The sequence below is a fragment of the Moschus berezovskii genome, chromosome 5, assembly GCF_049115385.1.
Source record: "Moschus berezovskii isolate FMDL1 chromosome 5, NW_MosBer_1.0, whole genome shotgun sequence".
NCBI lineage: Eukaryota > Metazoa > Chordata > Mammalia > Artiodactyla > Moschidae > Moschus > Moschus berezovskii.
This window is the reverse complement of record NC_142464.1, coordinates 101,955,130-101,970,533: the sequence shown is the minus strand read 5'-3', so window position 1 is coordinate 101,970,533 and position 15,404 is coordinate 101,955,130. Positions and strand designations below refer to the sequence as shown.

General features: G+C 42.8%; 1 protein-coding gene and 1 long non-coding RNA gene across 3 annotated transcripts in view; both read right to left on the bottom strand.

The window, feature by feature from the left end:
• MRPL1 (mitochondrial ribosomal protein L1) overlaps nt 1–7,045 on the bottom strand; it is a 73,531-nt gene extending 66,486 nt beyond the window's left edge. The window contains exon 1 of one of the 2 annotated variants that reach the window (XM_055434344.2): nt 6,896–7,045. In XM_055434344.2, the coding sequence (XP_055290319.1) occupies nt 6,896–6,926 (31 nt within the window). In that variant the 5' untranslated portion in view covers nt 6,927–7,045. The remainder of the gene's footprint in view (nt 1–6,895) is intronic. The other variant, XM_088836414.1, reaches the window with a different exon arrangement.
• LOC129561613 (uncharacterized) lies at nt 6,985–7,963 on the bottom strand. The gene is made up of 2 exons (XR_016037465.1): nt 7,838–7,963; nt 6,985–7,209 (listed from the first exon to the last, which is right to left on the bottom strand). It is a non-coding gene; the product is annotated as an uncharacterized LOC129561613 (long non-coding RNA).
• Nucleotides 7,964–15,404: the final 7,441 nt, after the last annotated feature.

The window sequence follows — 15,404 nt, the reverse complement described above, 5'->3', positions numbered from 1 at the left end:
TCAAAATAATAATTCTCTTGCATCAATTGCAACCTGCTATAAAATAATCAACCACTACTTTCAAGAATCCCCAGTCATGACAACCAGAAATTAAAATTTTCAACAGGTATCAAACTGCTACAGACTAAGGAAAAAACCAAACTACAAAAACACCACTACTTAAATAGCACTGCTGATTTCCCTGGTGGCTCTCCTGCCAATGCAGGAGACAGGCGTTTGATCCCTGGGTCAGGAAGATTCCTCTGGAGAAGGAAATGGCAATCCACTCTAGTATTCTTCCCTGGGAAATTTCATAGACATAGGGGCCTGGAAGGCCACAGTACATGGGGTTGCAAAAGAGCTGGACACAACTTAGTGACAACACAGAAATAGCACTGTAAGAATATTTCTGTATTTTCAATTCCTCTGTAGTCAGAGGAATTATCTATCTGTAGCATTTTATTATATTCCTTTAATGTACTTCTTTTCCTCTCTTAGCAGATAACCTCACTTGCTACTTCAGAGAAGGCAGAAGCTCTCAGAATTTCCTCCACTACTTATGAACCTAATTGAATCTGCATTCACTCTCAAAAGTCATCCCCACCCCTACCCTACAGCAATAAGATGGAAATTAATCCATCACCTTTGCTAGATGATTCTTACACACGATACTGAAAGGTTAGAGATCCCCAGGACTTCTCAACCTAACTCTATAATCCTCGTTTTCCCCAGGAGAGCTCATTCACCTAGTCCTTGCCTTCCCACCATAAGCGCCGTTCAGGCCACCATCCTCTACTATATGAAACACTGCCAAAGACTTCAAACTATTCTACCTTCTCTCTTTGGCCCTCTTCATTTCTTTTCCTCCTCCTCCTAATAGGGATGATTTAAAATTGAAATCACATAGCCTTACAACACCTGGATGGTTCTTCGAATAAAGTAAATTCTTAACAAGGTCCTCCGTGAGCTAGCTCTAACCTATCTAGTGAGCTTCATCTAACACCACTCTCTTAGGCTTTCTGCACTTCAAATACACTGCCTCCTTTCAGTTACTTGAACACACCGTGTTTTCTGCAACCTTCAGACTTTCAAACATAATCTTCCCTCCTTCCGTGACATTCTCGTCTACTACTTTGCACTCCCCTCTTCCCAAAGCTAATTCATAACTATCCAGTGATCTTTCAGGAACTCTACTTAAGCTACTCCTTCAGAAAAGTCTTCTCTAAAGGCTCAGAATCGACAAAGGTTTCTCACATACACTCTTACAATTTGTACTTTTTCTTCACAGCACTTAGGACAACTGTAATTATGGAAAGAACAATCCAATTAATGTTTGCTTCTCAGCAGATGATAAGCACCATGGCCAAACAATGTATATAACTTGTTCAGTATTGTGTTCCTAACACATAAGCCAGTGTTTTTGCAAATGAAGACACAATAAACAACTCTTAATGAAAAAAGGAAATGTGAACTAATGAGAGCAAAAAACTGGATTCAAATTACTTTAAGTATTATTCATTCAGTTCAGTTGCTCAGTCGTGTCCGACTCTTTGCGACCCCATGAACTGCGGCACGCCAGGTCTCCCTGTCCATCACCAACTCCCGGCGTTTACCCAACTCATGTCCATTGAGTCGGTGACGCCATCCAACCTTATCCTGTCGTCCCCTTCTCCTCCTGCCTTCAATCTTTCCCAACATCAGGGTCTTCTAATGAGTAAGTTCTTCACATCAGGTGGCCAAAATATTGGAGTCTCAGCTTCAACATCAGTCCTTCCAACGAACACCCAGGATTGATCTCCTTTAGAATGGACTGGCTGGATCTCCTTGCAGTCCAAGGGACTCTCAAGAGTCTTCTCCAGCACCACAGTTCAAAAGCATCAATTCTTCGGTGATCAGCTTTCTTCACAGTCCAACTCTCACATCCATACATGACCATGGGAAAAACCATAGCCTTGACTAGACGGACCTTGGTTGGCAAAGTAATGTCTCTGCTTTTTAATATACTATCTAGGTTGATCATAACTTTGCTTCCAAGGAGTAAACGTCTTTTAATTTCCTGGCTGCAATCAGCATCTGCAGTGATTTTCGAGCCCAAAAAAATAAAGTCTGACACTGTTTCCACTGTTACCCCATCTATTTCCCATGAAGTGATGAGACCAGATGCCATGATCTTCGTTTTCTGAATGTTGAGCTTCAAGCCAACCTTTTCACTCTCCTCTTTCACTTTCTTCAAGAGGCTTTTGAGTTCCTCTTCACTTTCTGCCATAAGGGTGGTGTCATCTGCATATCTGTTCAGTTCAGTTCAGTTCAGTCACTCATCTGAGGTTATTGATATTTCTCCCGGCAATCTTGATTCCAGCTTGTGCTTCTTCCAGCCCAGCATTCCTCTGATGTACTCTGCATATAAGTTAAATAAGCAGGATGACAATTTACAGCCTTGACGAACTCCTTTTCCTATTTGGAACCAGTATGTTGTTCCATGTCCAGTTCTAACTGTTGCTTCCTAACCTGCATACAGATTTCTCAAGAGGCAGGTCAGGTGATCTGGTATTCCCATCTCTTTCAGAATTTTCCAGTTTATTGTGATCCACACAGTCAAAGGCTTTGGCATAGTCAATAAAGCAGAAATCGATGTTTTTCTGGAACTCTCCTGCTTTTTCAATGATCCAGCGAATGTTGGCAATTTGATCTCTGGGTCCTTTACCTTTTCTAAAACCAGCTTGAATTTACAATGTATGAAAGAGGAGTGGCATTTTGTTGAAGATCCATGTATTCATTCATCATTTATTGGACAATAATTATGCCAATGAAACAATGTGCTCTCACTGCTTTAAGTATTTCATAAACAAAACGAACAAAATCCCTGTGCTCATGGAGCTTACATCGTAGTAGGGAGAAGCAATACTAATAAACATAATATGGTAGTGGTAATGGGAAATCCTGAGGCTTCCCTAGTGGCTCAGACAGTAAAGAATCTGCCTGCAATACAGGGGACCTGAGTTCAATCACTGGGTCAAGAAGATCCCTGAAGAAGGGAATGACTTCCCACTCCAGTATTCTTGCCTTGAGAATTCCATGGACAGAGGAGCCTGGCGGGTTACAGTCCATGCGGTGGCAAAGAATGGACACAAACGAGCAAGTCTTTCACTTCTGCACTTCAATGGGAATCCCTCTGGGTAAAAGGATTTGAGAATCAAGGGGAAAGTTGGTTGTAATTTTAAATAAGAAGGTTAAGGTAGGCCCTTTTTTTTTTTTATTATTGGAGGCTAATTATTTTACAATATTATATTGGTTGGTTTTGCCATACATTGACATGAATCCACCCCAGGTGTACATGAGTTCCCCTTCCTGAACCTCCCTCCCACCTCCCTCCTCCCCTTATCCTCCTTCTGGGTCATGCCCATGCACCAGCCCCAAGCATCCTGTATCATGCGTCGAACCTGGACTGGTGATTCGTTTCACATGTGATAATATACATGTTTCAAGGCCATTCTCCCAAATCATCCCACCCTCGCCCTCTCCCAGAGTCCCAAAGACTGTTCTATACACCTGTGTCTCTTCTGCGGTCTCGTATACAGGGTTATCATTTCCATCTTTCTAAATTCTATATATATGCGTTAGTATACTGTATTGGTTTGAAGCTCAACATTCAGAAAACAAAGATCATGGCATCTGGTCCCATCACTTCATGGGAGATAGATGGAAAAACAGTGGAAACAGTGTCAGACTTTGTTTTTTTGGGCTCCAAAATCACTGCAGATGCTGATTGCAGCCATGAAATTAAAAGACGCTTGCTCCTTGGAAGGAAAGTTATGACCAGCCTTGATAGTATATTAAAAAGCAGAGACATTACTTTGCCAACCAAGGTCCGTCTAGTCAAGGCAATGGTTTTTCCCGTGGTCATGTATGGATGTGAGAGTTGGACTGTGAAGAAGGCTGATCGCCGAAGAATCGATGCTTTTGAACTGTGGTGTTGGAGAAGACTCTTGAGAGTCCCTTATACTGCAAGGAGATCCAACCAGTCCATTCTAAAGGAGATCAATCCTGGATGTTCATTGGAGGGACTGATGCTAAAGCTGAAACTGCAATACTTTGGCCACCTCATGCGACGAGTTGACTCACTGGAAAAGACTCTGATGCTGGGAAAGGTTGGGGGCGGGAGGAGAAGGGGACGACGGAGAATGAGATGGCTGGATGGCATCACCGACTCTGTGGACATGAGTTTGAGTGAACTCCGGGAGTTGGTGATGGACAGGGAGGCCTGGCGTGCTGTGATTCATGGGGTCGCGGAGAGTCGGACACGACTGAGCGACTGAACTGAACTGAACTGAACTGATACTGTATTGGTATTTTTCTTTTTGGCTTACTTCACTCTGTATAATAGGCTCCAGTTTCATCCACCTCATTAGAACTGATTCAAATGCATTCTTTTTAATTGCTGAGTAATACTCCATTGTGTATATGTACCAAAGCTTTCTTATCCATTCGTCTGCAGATGGACATCTAGGCCCTTTTAAAAAGGTGACATTTGAGCAAAGGCTTGAAACAAATGAGAAAGTCAGTAATGCAAATACCTAGAAAAAGTGTTCCAGGCCCATTCCACTTGAGAAAAAGACCTCCCAACAAAGGAATGCTTTTGGTGTTTATGGAACAAAGAAGCTGCTGTGAGTACAGTGAGTAAAGAAGAGAAAAAAAGAGCTCAGGGTGGTAAACTGGGTGAGTGGAGGGAGGAGAAGGCAGGCACCAAATGACGTGGAAGACCCTAGGTCGGTGCTGTCAAACAGAGGTATAATGTAAGCCACAGGAATGATTTTCTAATAGACACAATTTTTAAAAGGGTAAAAAAAAAAGAAACCAATGAAGTTAATTAATAATAAAATTTAACATTTTATTACAACCAATAGCCAAAATATTATTTCAACATGTTTTTAATATAAAAAAATTATTGAGATATTTTATCTCTTTTGGTACCACATCCTCAAAATCTAACATGTTTAACACACTCATTTGGATTAGCCACATTTAAAAGGTCCGTCTAGTCAAGGCTATGGTTTTTCCAGTGGTCATGTATGGATGTGAGAGTTGGACTGTGAAGAAAGCTGATCGCCAAAGAATTGATGCTTTTGAACTGTAGTGCTGGAGAAGACTCTTGAGAGTCCCTTGGACTGCAAGGAGATCCAACCAGTCCATTCTAAAGGAGGTCGATCCTGGGTGTTCATTGGAAGGACTGATGCTAAAGCTGAAACTGCAATACTTTGGCCATCTCATGCGACGAGTTGACTCACTAGAAAAGACTCTGATGCTGGGAAGGACTACGGGTGGGAGGAGAAGGGGACGACAGAGAATGAGATGGCTGGGTGGCATCACCGACTCGATGGACATGAGTTTGAGTGAACTCCGGGAGTTGGTGATGGCCTGGTGTGCTGTGGTTCATGGGGTCACAAAGAGTCGGACACGACTGAGCGACTGAACTGAACTGAACTGAAAGTGCTCAATCACAGATAACAAAATGATCAGCACAGCTACTGGTTATTCTAAAGACTTAAGACAGAAAAAATGGGGAGGTTTTGAGGAATTCTGAGCATAGGAGCAACGTGATTTGATTTATGTTCTTAAAAGAACCAATCTGACTACTTGTTGAGGGTAGATTGTAGAGAAATCTAGGTCAGGGGTGATAATGGCCTGGAAGGTCATTTCAGGGAAGTAGTGAGAAGAAGCCAGATTCTGGATTGATTTTGAGGGTAAAACCAAAAGGATCTGCCAACTATTTAAATACTGCAAGGAGATCCAACCAGTCCATTCTAGAGGAGATCAATCCTGGATGTTCATTGGAGGGACTGATGCTAAAGCTGAAGCTGCAATACTTTGGCCACCTCATGCGACGAGTTGACTCACTGGAAAAGACTCTGATGCTGGGAAAGGTTGGGGGCGGGAGGAGAAGGGGAGGACGGAGAATGAGATGGCTGGATGGCATCACCGACTCTGTGGACATGAGTTTGAGTGTACTCCGGGAGTTGGTGATGGACAGGGAGGCCTGGCGTGCTGTGATTCATGGGGTCGCGGAGAGTCGGACACGACTGAGCGACTGAACTGAATTGATGAGGAAAAAGAGGGGGAGTCAAGAATATTCTGAGGTTTTGTGTCTGGGCAACTGAAAGGATGAAGTTACCATCAAATGAGATGGGAAAGACTCCAGGTCATGACAATGAGTTTGACTCTAGTTAGGTGCTGATTAGATATACAATTGTAGATCTAGAAGAGAGAGTAGTTTAAGAATCTACTGTTCAAGTCCTTATTGTAGATAATTTTGGGAACCATTAAGATACAGACAATAGTCAAACCATAAAACTTGGATGAGATCACCAAAAGAGTGAATTCAGATACAAAGACATGAGGATGAAGGATGGAGAATCCTGGTTCCTGAGACATTCCATGGTACGAGATTGGAAACAGGAAGACGAACCAGCAAAGTAATGTGACAAACGACAGGTGAGATAAAAAGGAAATTCAGAGAGTAAGGCATCTGAGAGCTATGAGAAGAAAACGTGGCAAGAAGAGAATGACAACCTTTGATTCCAACTCCTTTCCTCCCCCATCCCCGCAGCCCACATCTCTAGCATCGGAGACAAAATCATGTCTCTGCCTCCTTCCCTACGGCGGCTGGAAGGATGTCCATGTACATCCCCCTCCTACTCCAGTCCTAGGGTGGACAGCTCCAGAAAGGAGTGAAAACCTCTGAGGTCGCTTTTGAGTAGCAACGACCCTCTGAAGAACTCAGAGCCCAGAAAAAGTAGAGGCTTATCAAGCCCCCAGTGCAGACCCGCACGTAGGAGTGCCCGGCTCGCACTGCGCAGCCACGGAAGACCCCGCGCCAGAACTATCTTTCCCCGCAAGCCCAGCTGACCCTCTGTTTTACCTCTGCCGAAGCATCTCACGGCCGCCGCCATGTTAACCACTCCGGATTGTGTTGACGAAATTGGTCCCACGCTTCAACGTGAAAGAAATTTACAAAGGGTTCCCATCCGGAAATGGCGGAGGGGGAAGGGATTCGAAAGCGCAAGAGGAAAGGGGCGGGAACCAACGTCGACTTTCGGCCGGCGAGAGGGGGCAGGGAGGGACAGCAGGGCGCCCCGTGGCGGTGTTCCCGTCAGTCTTTCGTGCTGCACCGGGGCCTGGGTTTCGTGGTTCCGGTTCGACAGTTCGACCTCCTTCAGGGAAAATCTGCCCTTCCTGGAAAATACGGGCCTGTTGGCGATGCTCCAACTATTTTATTCCTTTATTTGATTCTGCAAGCGTCCTTAGAACGATCATTTTAATAAATTGTGAGAGTACCCAGGAGAATACGAAAAGCAGAAAATCTGGAGAATCTCACCAGCTCTCACCACCACATTACCAGCCTTGTAAAAACTAAAAATTAGCCAGGCTGTGTCCCACTCACTGACAAACTCTTTTTAACTCATCGCAGGATCAGCGTGGTTTTAAGGTCATGTGAACATTAGACAACTCTCCACGTTCCCCCTGCTGACAAACCATGCCGTTAGGCTCAATCGACTAACAGGAGGACAAATTTATATAACACTTCTAGCTTTAAAACGGCAGACCCAAGACCTACGCACAGGTTATTCTGACTGGTGCGGGGGGAGAAAAAAATCAGCATCCTTTCCATTACGTCACAGCTGACGGTGTGGCTTATCTAAGACAAATCTGATAGCGAATTGTAACACTTTCCAGTTTAGATAAAACCCTCTCACGACTACCTCGAGCTCGCTTCTGGCCTCCGCCTACCTCCCTGGCCTTAAAGCCCTGCCAGCAGCCCACCCCCTCGACCCCGACTCCGACCCCCCGCCCGTACACATACCCGGTTTCTCACTTCCATGCCTTTGTTCATTCTGTCCCCCTGGAACGTCCTGTACCATATCACCTAGGTAACTTTTTTTTTTAATTAAGATTTCAGCTCAGGCTCTATTCATTGATGAAGCCTCCCTCTTCCCTTCCCAGGCTGAGTTATGGCCACCTCTTCCTGGTTTTGTACAAAGCTTACACCTGTTTTTATCTGTTTAAACAGTTTTATTGAAGTGTAATTCACATACCATACAATTCACCAATCTAAATTGTGTAGCTCAATGGTTTTTAACTTACAGAGTTGTGTGACCATCAGCACCATGTATCTGTTTTTCCTGCTAATTGTCTGAGCTCTTGTGGCCAGAAATGGTGTCTTACTCATTTTTGTGACCTCAGCACATACTACCTGCCTGGCAGGTAGGAGGCTCTCAATAAATATTTGTTGAATAAGTCATTATACATATGCATGAATTATTGACTTGCAAACGTGCTTCCATGAGGCTGCCCATAGGACTGGATCAAAGTAGAAATTTCACAAATGCTTTATTTCATTTTTGTATATTGTACTCCTCTACATGAAATATGTTTTCTTCTACTTTGTTGGCGTGGCTTGTCAACACCTGAACAGTTACTTCAAAGGTTACACACACATTTATGGCTGTTATACAAAAAAATTCAAAGACATTTAATATACCTTTATAACTTTCTTTTCTCTCTCCCTCCTCAGTTCAGTTCAGTTCAGTCTTCCTCTTTTCCTCCCTTCCTTTCACAAATACCTGAGTGCCTACCACGTGTCAAGCAGTGCCCTTTGTGCATACATCGGGTGAATAAAATAGCCATTGCTCTCATGATGCTTAAAAATGAATTTCATATGAGGGTAAATGCCAGAATTAGAGCAAGTTCATCTAATTTACTTCAGACAAAATGCAAACATCCAAATTAGAGGTGCTGGTCCTTTGATTCAACATTCCTTCCTTTTCATAGCTGGAACCAGTTGGCCCCCATGTATGTGACGTTTATGTCTCGTATTATAACAAGAGAATTTAAACATCCAATATGTGGATTCAGAATAGCATGTAATATGCTTGTGGTAGTAGCCTTATTGAAACAATGTCCTGTAGAGGTGTAGCTCAGCTGATTGTCAGTCAGAACTTGATAGCATCAGTCTGGTAGGCTCCAGACTCCCTATATAAAAATATCAGTTCAGTTCGGTTCAGTTCAGTCGCTCAGTCGTGTCCGACTCTCCGCAACCTCATGAATCACAGCACGCCAGGCCTCCCCGTCCATCACCAACTCCCGGAGTTCACTCAAACTCATGTCCATCGAGTCAGTGATGTCATCCAGCCATCTCATTCTCTGTTGTCCCCTTCTCCTCCCGCCCCCAATCCCTCCCAGCACCAGAGTCTTTTCCAGTGAGTCAACTCGTCACATGAGGTGGCCAAAGTATTGGAGTTTCAGCTTCAGCATCAGTCCTTCCAATGAACACCCAGGATTGATCTCCTTTAGAATGGACTGGTTGGATCTCCTTGCAGTCCAAGGGACTCTCAAGAGTCTTCTCCAACACCACAGTTCAAAAGCATCAATTCTTTGGCGATCAGCTTTCTTCACAGTCCAACTCTCACATCCATACATGACCACGGGAAAAACCATAGCCTTGACTAGACGGACCTTGGTTGGCACAGTAATGTCTCTGCTTTTTAATATACTATCAAGGTTGGTCATAACTTACCTTCCAAGGAGTAAGCGTCTTTTAATTTCATGGCTGCAATCAGCATGTGCAGTGATTTTGGAGCCCAAAAAAATAAAGTCTGACACTGTTTCCACTGTTTTTCCATCTATTTCCCATGAAGTGATAAGAGGTTATTTAGCTTGAGACTTGTAAAAACCAAAAAAACGCACTCTCTGAAATGGGAACTCCAAACTTCTGAATATTTAAGACTTAATGACATTCTCATTAAAGAGAAACAATAGAGCACTTTTGCTTAACCAGTGGTGTTCTCTAACAAAACTTCTTAGATTCGAATCCCAGTATCATCACTTTCTAGTCGTGTGACTTGGGGCAAATTACTATACCTTTCTGGGGCTCAATTTCCTTACCTGTGATACCGGGCTAATAATGAGATATTTACTGAAGTAAATACTACCATACCCTGCACAGGTATTGTATACTCGTTAAATGTTGTCATAATTAAGAACCAGTGAGACCTGTTAAACAGAGAGGCAAAATAAATAAGCTGTTCTATACCCTTTCTTTCAATATCTGCACAATTCTTAATTGATACAAGTTGTTCTTATTCCTATGTGTGCTAGGATGTCACCTTCTTTAAATGAGAACTTTTATTAGTATTTGCAGAAATACTGGATGTGAGAGTTGGACTGTGAAGAAAGCTGATCACCGAAGAACTGATGCTTTTGAACTGTGGTGCTGGAGAAGACTCTTGAGAGTCCCTTGGACTGCAGGGAGATCCAACCAGTCCTTTCTAAAGGAGATCAGTCCTGGGTGTTCATTGGAAGGACTGAGCTAAAGCTGAAACTCCAATACTTTGGCCACCTCATGCGAAGAGTTGACTCACTGGAAAAGACTCAGATACTGGGAGGGATTGGGGGCAGGAGGAGAAGGGGACAACAGAGAATGAGATGGCTGGATGGCATCACCGACTCGATGGACATGAGTTTGAGTGAACTCCAGGAGTTGGTGATAGACAGGAAGGCCTGGCGTGCTGTAATTCATGAGGTCGCAAAGAGTCAGACACGACTGAGCAACTGAACTGAACTGAACTTATGCATTTCCTCAAAGTTCACTTTGAAGCAACTTTTCTCAATTGATTTCCAGGAAGGTTTTTACTCTCCAGGAGTCTTGGCATCATGCCAGGTGCTTGCCTGCCTGGCTAATTTCCCTGGGAAAAGGTTCTTAATATTTGCCCAGCCCTGTAGTTCTCTTAATCTGTGTTCTCTGCCTTCCTCACCTATCTTCCAGTTGAGCTGGAAACTCCTTTGCAAGAAGAGTCACTTCCCATTTGGGGTTCAAGTTGAAAATGGATCCTCTCATTGGATAAAAAAAGGAAATCTATGACATTTCCTGCTTCAGGAGTGTGCAACAGAATCACCTGAAGGCTTGCTAAAACTCAGCTCACTGTTCTCTACTCCCCAGAGTTTATGATCTGGTAGGTCTAGGGCAAAGCTCATTAATTTGCATTTACAACAGGTTTTTGGGTGATGCTGATGCACTAGTCTGGAGGTCACACTTTAAAATCAACTCCCTATATTATATCATGAAACATTTACATCCATACCTACCATTAACTTGGGGAGGAGTCATTTTGTTTAACAATTTTATATTCAATGTAATACAAGCAATAAATTTCCCCATGTGATATGTATCCAGGACCAGAATCTACTCACCCTTGTCTTCTCCTCTGTTTGGAAACGGCTATTTCATGTCTGGGTTTCAGCTCCAAAGCTGTCCAGCTGTCAGCGGGGAGAATCTTCAGTATCTGCCTGCCTGCCTATCTAGATTTTGAGTATTACCAACTCCTACATTCCCCTCCCTCCTTGTGCTTATTTCATACTCAGATTTAAAAAAAAAAAATTATTTCCATGGCTGCACCAGGTCTTAGTTGTGTACTCGGAATCTTCAGTTTAATGATTAAAGACATGTGGAATCTGGTTCCCTGACCAGGTATCAAACCTGGGGCCCCTGCATTGGAAACATGAAGTCTTAGACACTTGACCACCGGGGAAGTCCCTCAGATTATTTTTTATAAAGAAATAACTATCTAGAATAATATTGTCATACAAGGTTGAAAGTTTGCTGAGGAATTGGAACTCATTGTCTTGTCCCTTCCATATATGGGAGCTTCTGTGTCCAACAATCCCTAGGAGACTGTTCTAATTCCAGATTGAATTAGATTTAGAACTTTCCAGTGGGATGCTGGTAAATGTTTGACAATAGGGTTTCCAGTACAAAACACACAAATTTATAGTATTTGCCAATTTCCATGGAATAAACATTCCCAGAATAGCTAATTTCAAGCTACCAAACATAAAATCATGCAACTTACAAAATTCTGACAATTTAGCACTGGTTCTCACATGGCTAGAGCACTACTGGGAGTTTCTTTGTAAAAGCTTTCGATAACTTTTAGAAGGCCTTTGTTGTTGTTGAGTCACTAACCTATGCCCAACTCTTTTGGGACCCCATGGACTGTAGCCTACCAGGCTCCTCTGTCCACAGGATTTCACAGGAAAGATTACTGGAGTGGGTTACCATTTCCTTCTCCAGGGGATCTTCCTGACCCAGGGATCAAACCCCTATCTCCTGCCTTGGCAGGCAGATTCTTTACCACTGAGCCACCAGGGAAGCCACTTTAGAAGGCCTATTCTAAACCAATTCTAGAGCCGTATTTCTAATTTAATGTAAATAGAAATCATCCAGGAATTGTAATATATATTCTAATTTAGTAGACCCAAGTTGGAGCCTAGGATTATGACTTCTTGTTGGAAATCTATTGGCTTGTATGTGATATTGAGACTGCTGTTCCATGCTGATATTCAGTCACTCAGTCACGTCAAACTCTCTGTGACCCCATGGACTGCAACATACCTTGCTTCCCTGTCCTTCACTGTCTCCCATAGTTTGCTCAAACTCATGTCCATTGAGTCAGTGTTGCCATCCAGCCATCTCATCTTCTGTTGCCTCCTTCTCCTGCCCTCAGTCTTTCCCAGCATCAGGATCTTTTCCGATGAGTTGACTTATTTGCATCAAGTGGCCAAAGTATTGGAACTTCAGCATCAGTCCTTCCAATGAATATTCAGTGTTGATTTCTTTTAGGATTGACTGGTTTGATCTTGCTGTCCCAGGAACTCTCAAACATCTTCTCCAGCACCACAATTCAAAAGCATCAATTCTTTAGCAGCCTTCTTTATGGTCTAACTCTCACATCTGTACATACCTACTAGAAAAACCATAGCTTTGACTCTACAAGCCTTTGTCGGCAAAGTAATGTCTCTGCATTTTAATATGCTGTTCAGGTTGGTCATAGCTTTTTCTCCAAGAAGCAAGCGTCTTTTAATTTCAACATAGTTGAAATGTTGCTGTAGTCAACATCCACAGTAATTTTGGAGCCCCCCAAAATTAAATTGTCACTGTTTCCATTTTTTCCATTCTATTTGCCATGAAGTAATGGGATGGGATGCCATAATATTCATTTTTTGAATGTTGAGTTTTAAGCCAGCCTTTTCATTCTCCTCTTTCACCTTCATCAAGAGGCTCTTTTGTTCCTTTACACTTTCTGCCATTAGGGTGGTGTCATTTGTATATCTGAGGCAGTTGATGTTTTTCCCTGCAATCTTAATTACACCTTGAGCTTTATCCAGCCCAGCATTTCATGTGATGTACTCTGCATATAAGCTAAATAATCAGGGTGACAATATACAACCTCAACATACTCCTTTCCCAATTTTGGGCCAGTTCATTGTTCCATGTCCGGTTCTCACTGTTGCTTCTTGATCTGCATACAGGTTTCTCAGAAGGCAGTTAAGTTGGCCTGGTATTCCCATCTCATTAAGAATTTTCCACAATTTGTTGTGATCCACACAGCCAAAGGCTTTGGTGTAGTCAATGAAGCAGAAATAGATTTTTCTGGAATTCTCTTGCTTTTTCTATGATCCAGCAGATATAGGCAATTTGATCTCTGGTTACTCTGACTTTTCTAAATCCAGCTTGTACATCTGGAAGTTCTTGGTTCACGTCCTGTTGAAGCCTAGCTTGCAGGATTTTGAGCATTACCTTGTTAGCATGTGCATGTTAGTTGCTCAGTCTTGTCCCACTGTTTGCAATCCCATGGACTGTAGCCCACCAGGCTCCTTTGTCCATGGGATTTCCCAGGCAGATACTGGAATGGGTTGCCATTCCCTTTTCCAGGGGATTTTCCTGACCTAGGGATAGAACTGGAGTCTCCTACATTGCAGGCAGATTCTTTAGCATGTAAATGAGTGCAACTGTGAGGTAATTTGAGCAATCTTTGACATTGCCCTTCTTTGGGATGGGAATAAAAGCTGGCCTTTTCCAGTCCTGTGGCCGCTGCTGACTTTCCCAAATTTGCTGGCAAATTGAGTACAACACTTTCACAGCATCATCTTAGAGGATTTGAAATAGTTCAGCTGGAATTCTATCACCTCCACTAGCTTTGTTCATAGTAATACTTCCTAAGGCTAGTGTATGGACCACACTTTGAGTAGAAAGATCCTAAAACAGATCCTGGAGCAAAATTCATGTTTCCATCATTAGTTTCAAGCCAAGACCATTTGAATAAGTCGCTAATGCGAAGAGCTGACTCATTTGAAAAGACCCTGATGCTGGGAAAGATTGAGGGCAAGAGGAGGAGGGGACGACAGAGGATGAGACTGTTGGATGGCATCACCGACTCAATGGACATGAGTTTGGGTAAACTCCAGGAGTTGGCGATGGACAGGGAGGCCTGGCGTGCTGTGGTTCATGGGGTCACAAGGAATCAGACACAACTGAGTGACTGAACTGAATTGAACTTCCTAATAGAAAGAATAAACTTAAGTGGGACTCAGTCCAATTCCAAAGAAAAGCAATACAAAGAATGCTCAAACTACCCCACAATTGTTCTCATCTCACACCCTAGCAAAGAAATTCTCAAAATTCTCCAAGCTAGGCTTCGACACTACGTGAACCAAGAACTTCCAGATTTAAGCTGAATTTAGAAAAGGCAGAGGAACCAGAAATCAAATTGCCATCATCTGTTGGATCATAGAAAAAGGATGAGAATTCCAGAAAAACATCTGCTTTTGCTTTATTGACTATGCTAAAGCCTTTGACTTGTGTGGATCACAACAAACTGGAAATTTCTTAAAGGGATGGGAATACTACACCACCTTACCTATGTCCTGAGAAACCAGTATGCAGGTCAAGAAGAACCAGTTAAAACCACGCATGGAAAAATGGACTGTTTCCAAACTGGGAAAGGAGTATGTCAATGTTGTATATTGTCACCCTGATTATTTAACTTATATGCAGAGTACATCATGTGAAATGCTGGGCTGGATGAAGCTTAAACTGGAATCAAGATTGCTGTTAGAAATATCAATAACTTCAGATATGTAGATGACACCACCCTTATAGCCGAAAGCAAAGAGCAGCTAAAGAGCCTCTTGATGAAAGTGAAAGAGGAGAATGAAAAAGCTGGCTTAAAACTCAGTATTTGAAAAACAAAGATCATGTCATCCAGTCCCATCACTTCATGGCAAATAGATGGGGAAACAATGGAAACAGTGACAGACTTTATTTCCTGGGGCTCCAAAATCACTGCAGATGGTGACTGCAGCCATGAAATTAAAAGATGCAAGCATCTTTGGAAGAAAAGCTATGACCAACCTAGACAGCATATTAAAAAGCAGAGACATTACTTTGCTGACAAAGGTGCGTAGAGTCAAGGCTATGGTTTTTCCAGTAGTCATGTATGGCTGTGAGAGTTGGACCATAAAGAAAGCTGAGCACAGAAGAACTGATGGTTTTGAATTGTGGTGTTGGAGACGACTCTCGAGAGTTCCTTGGA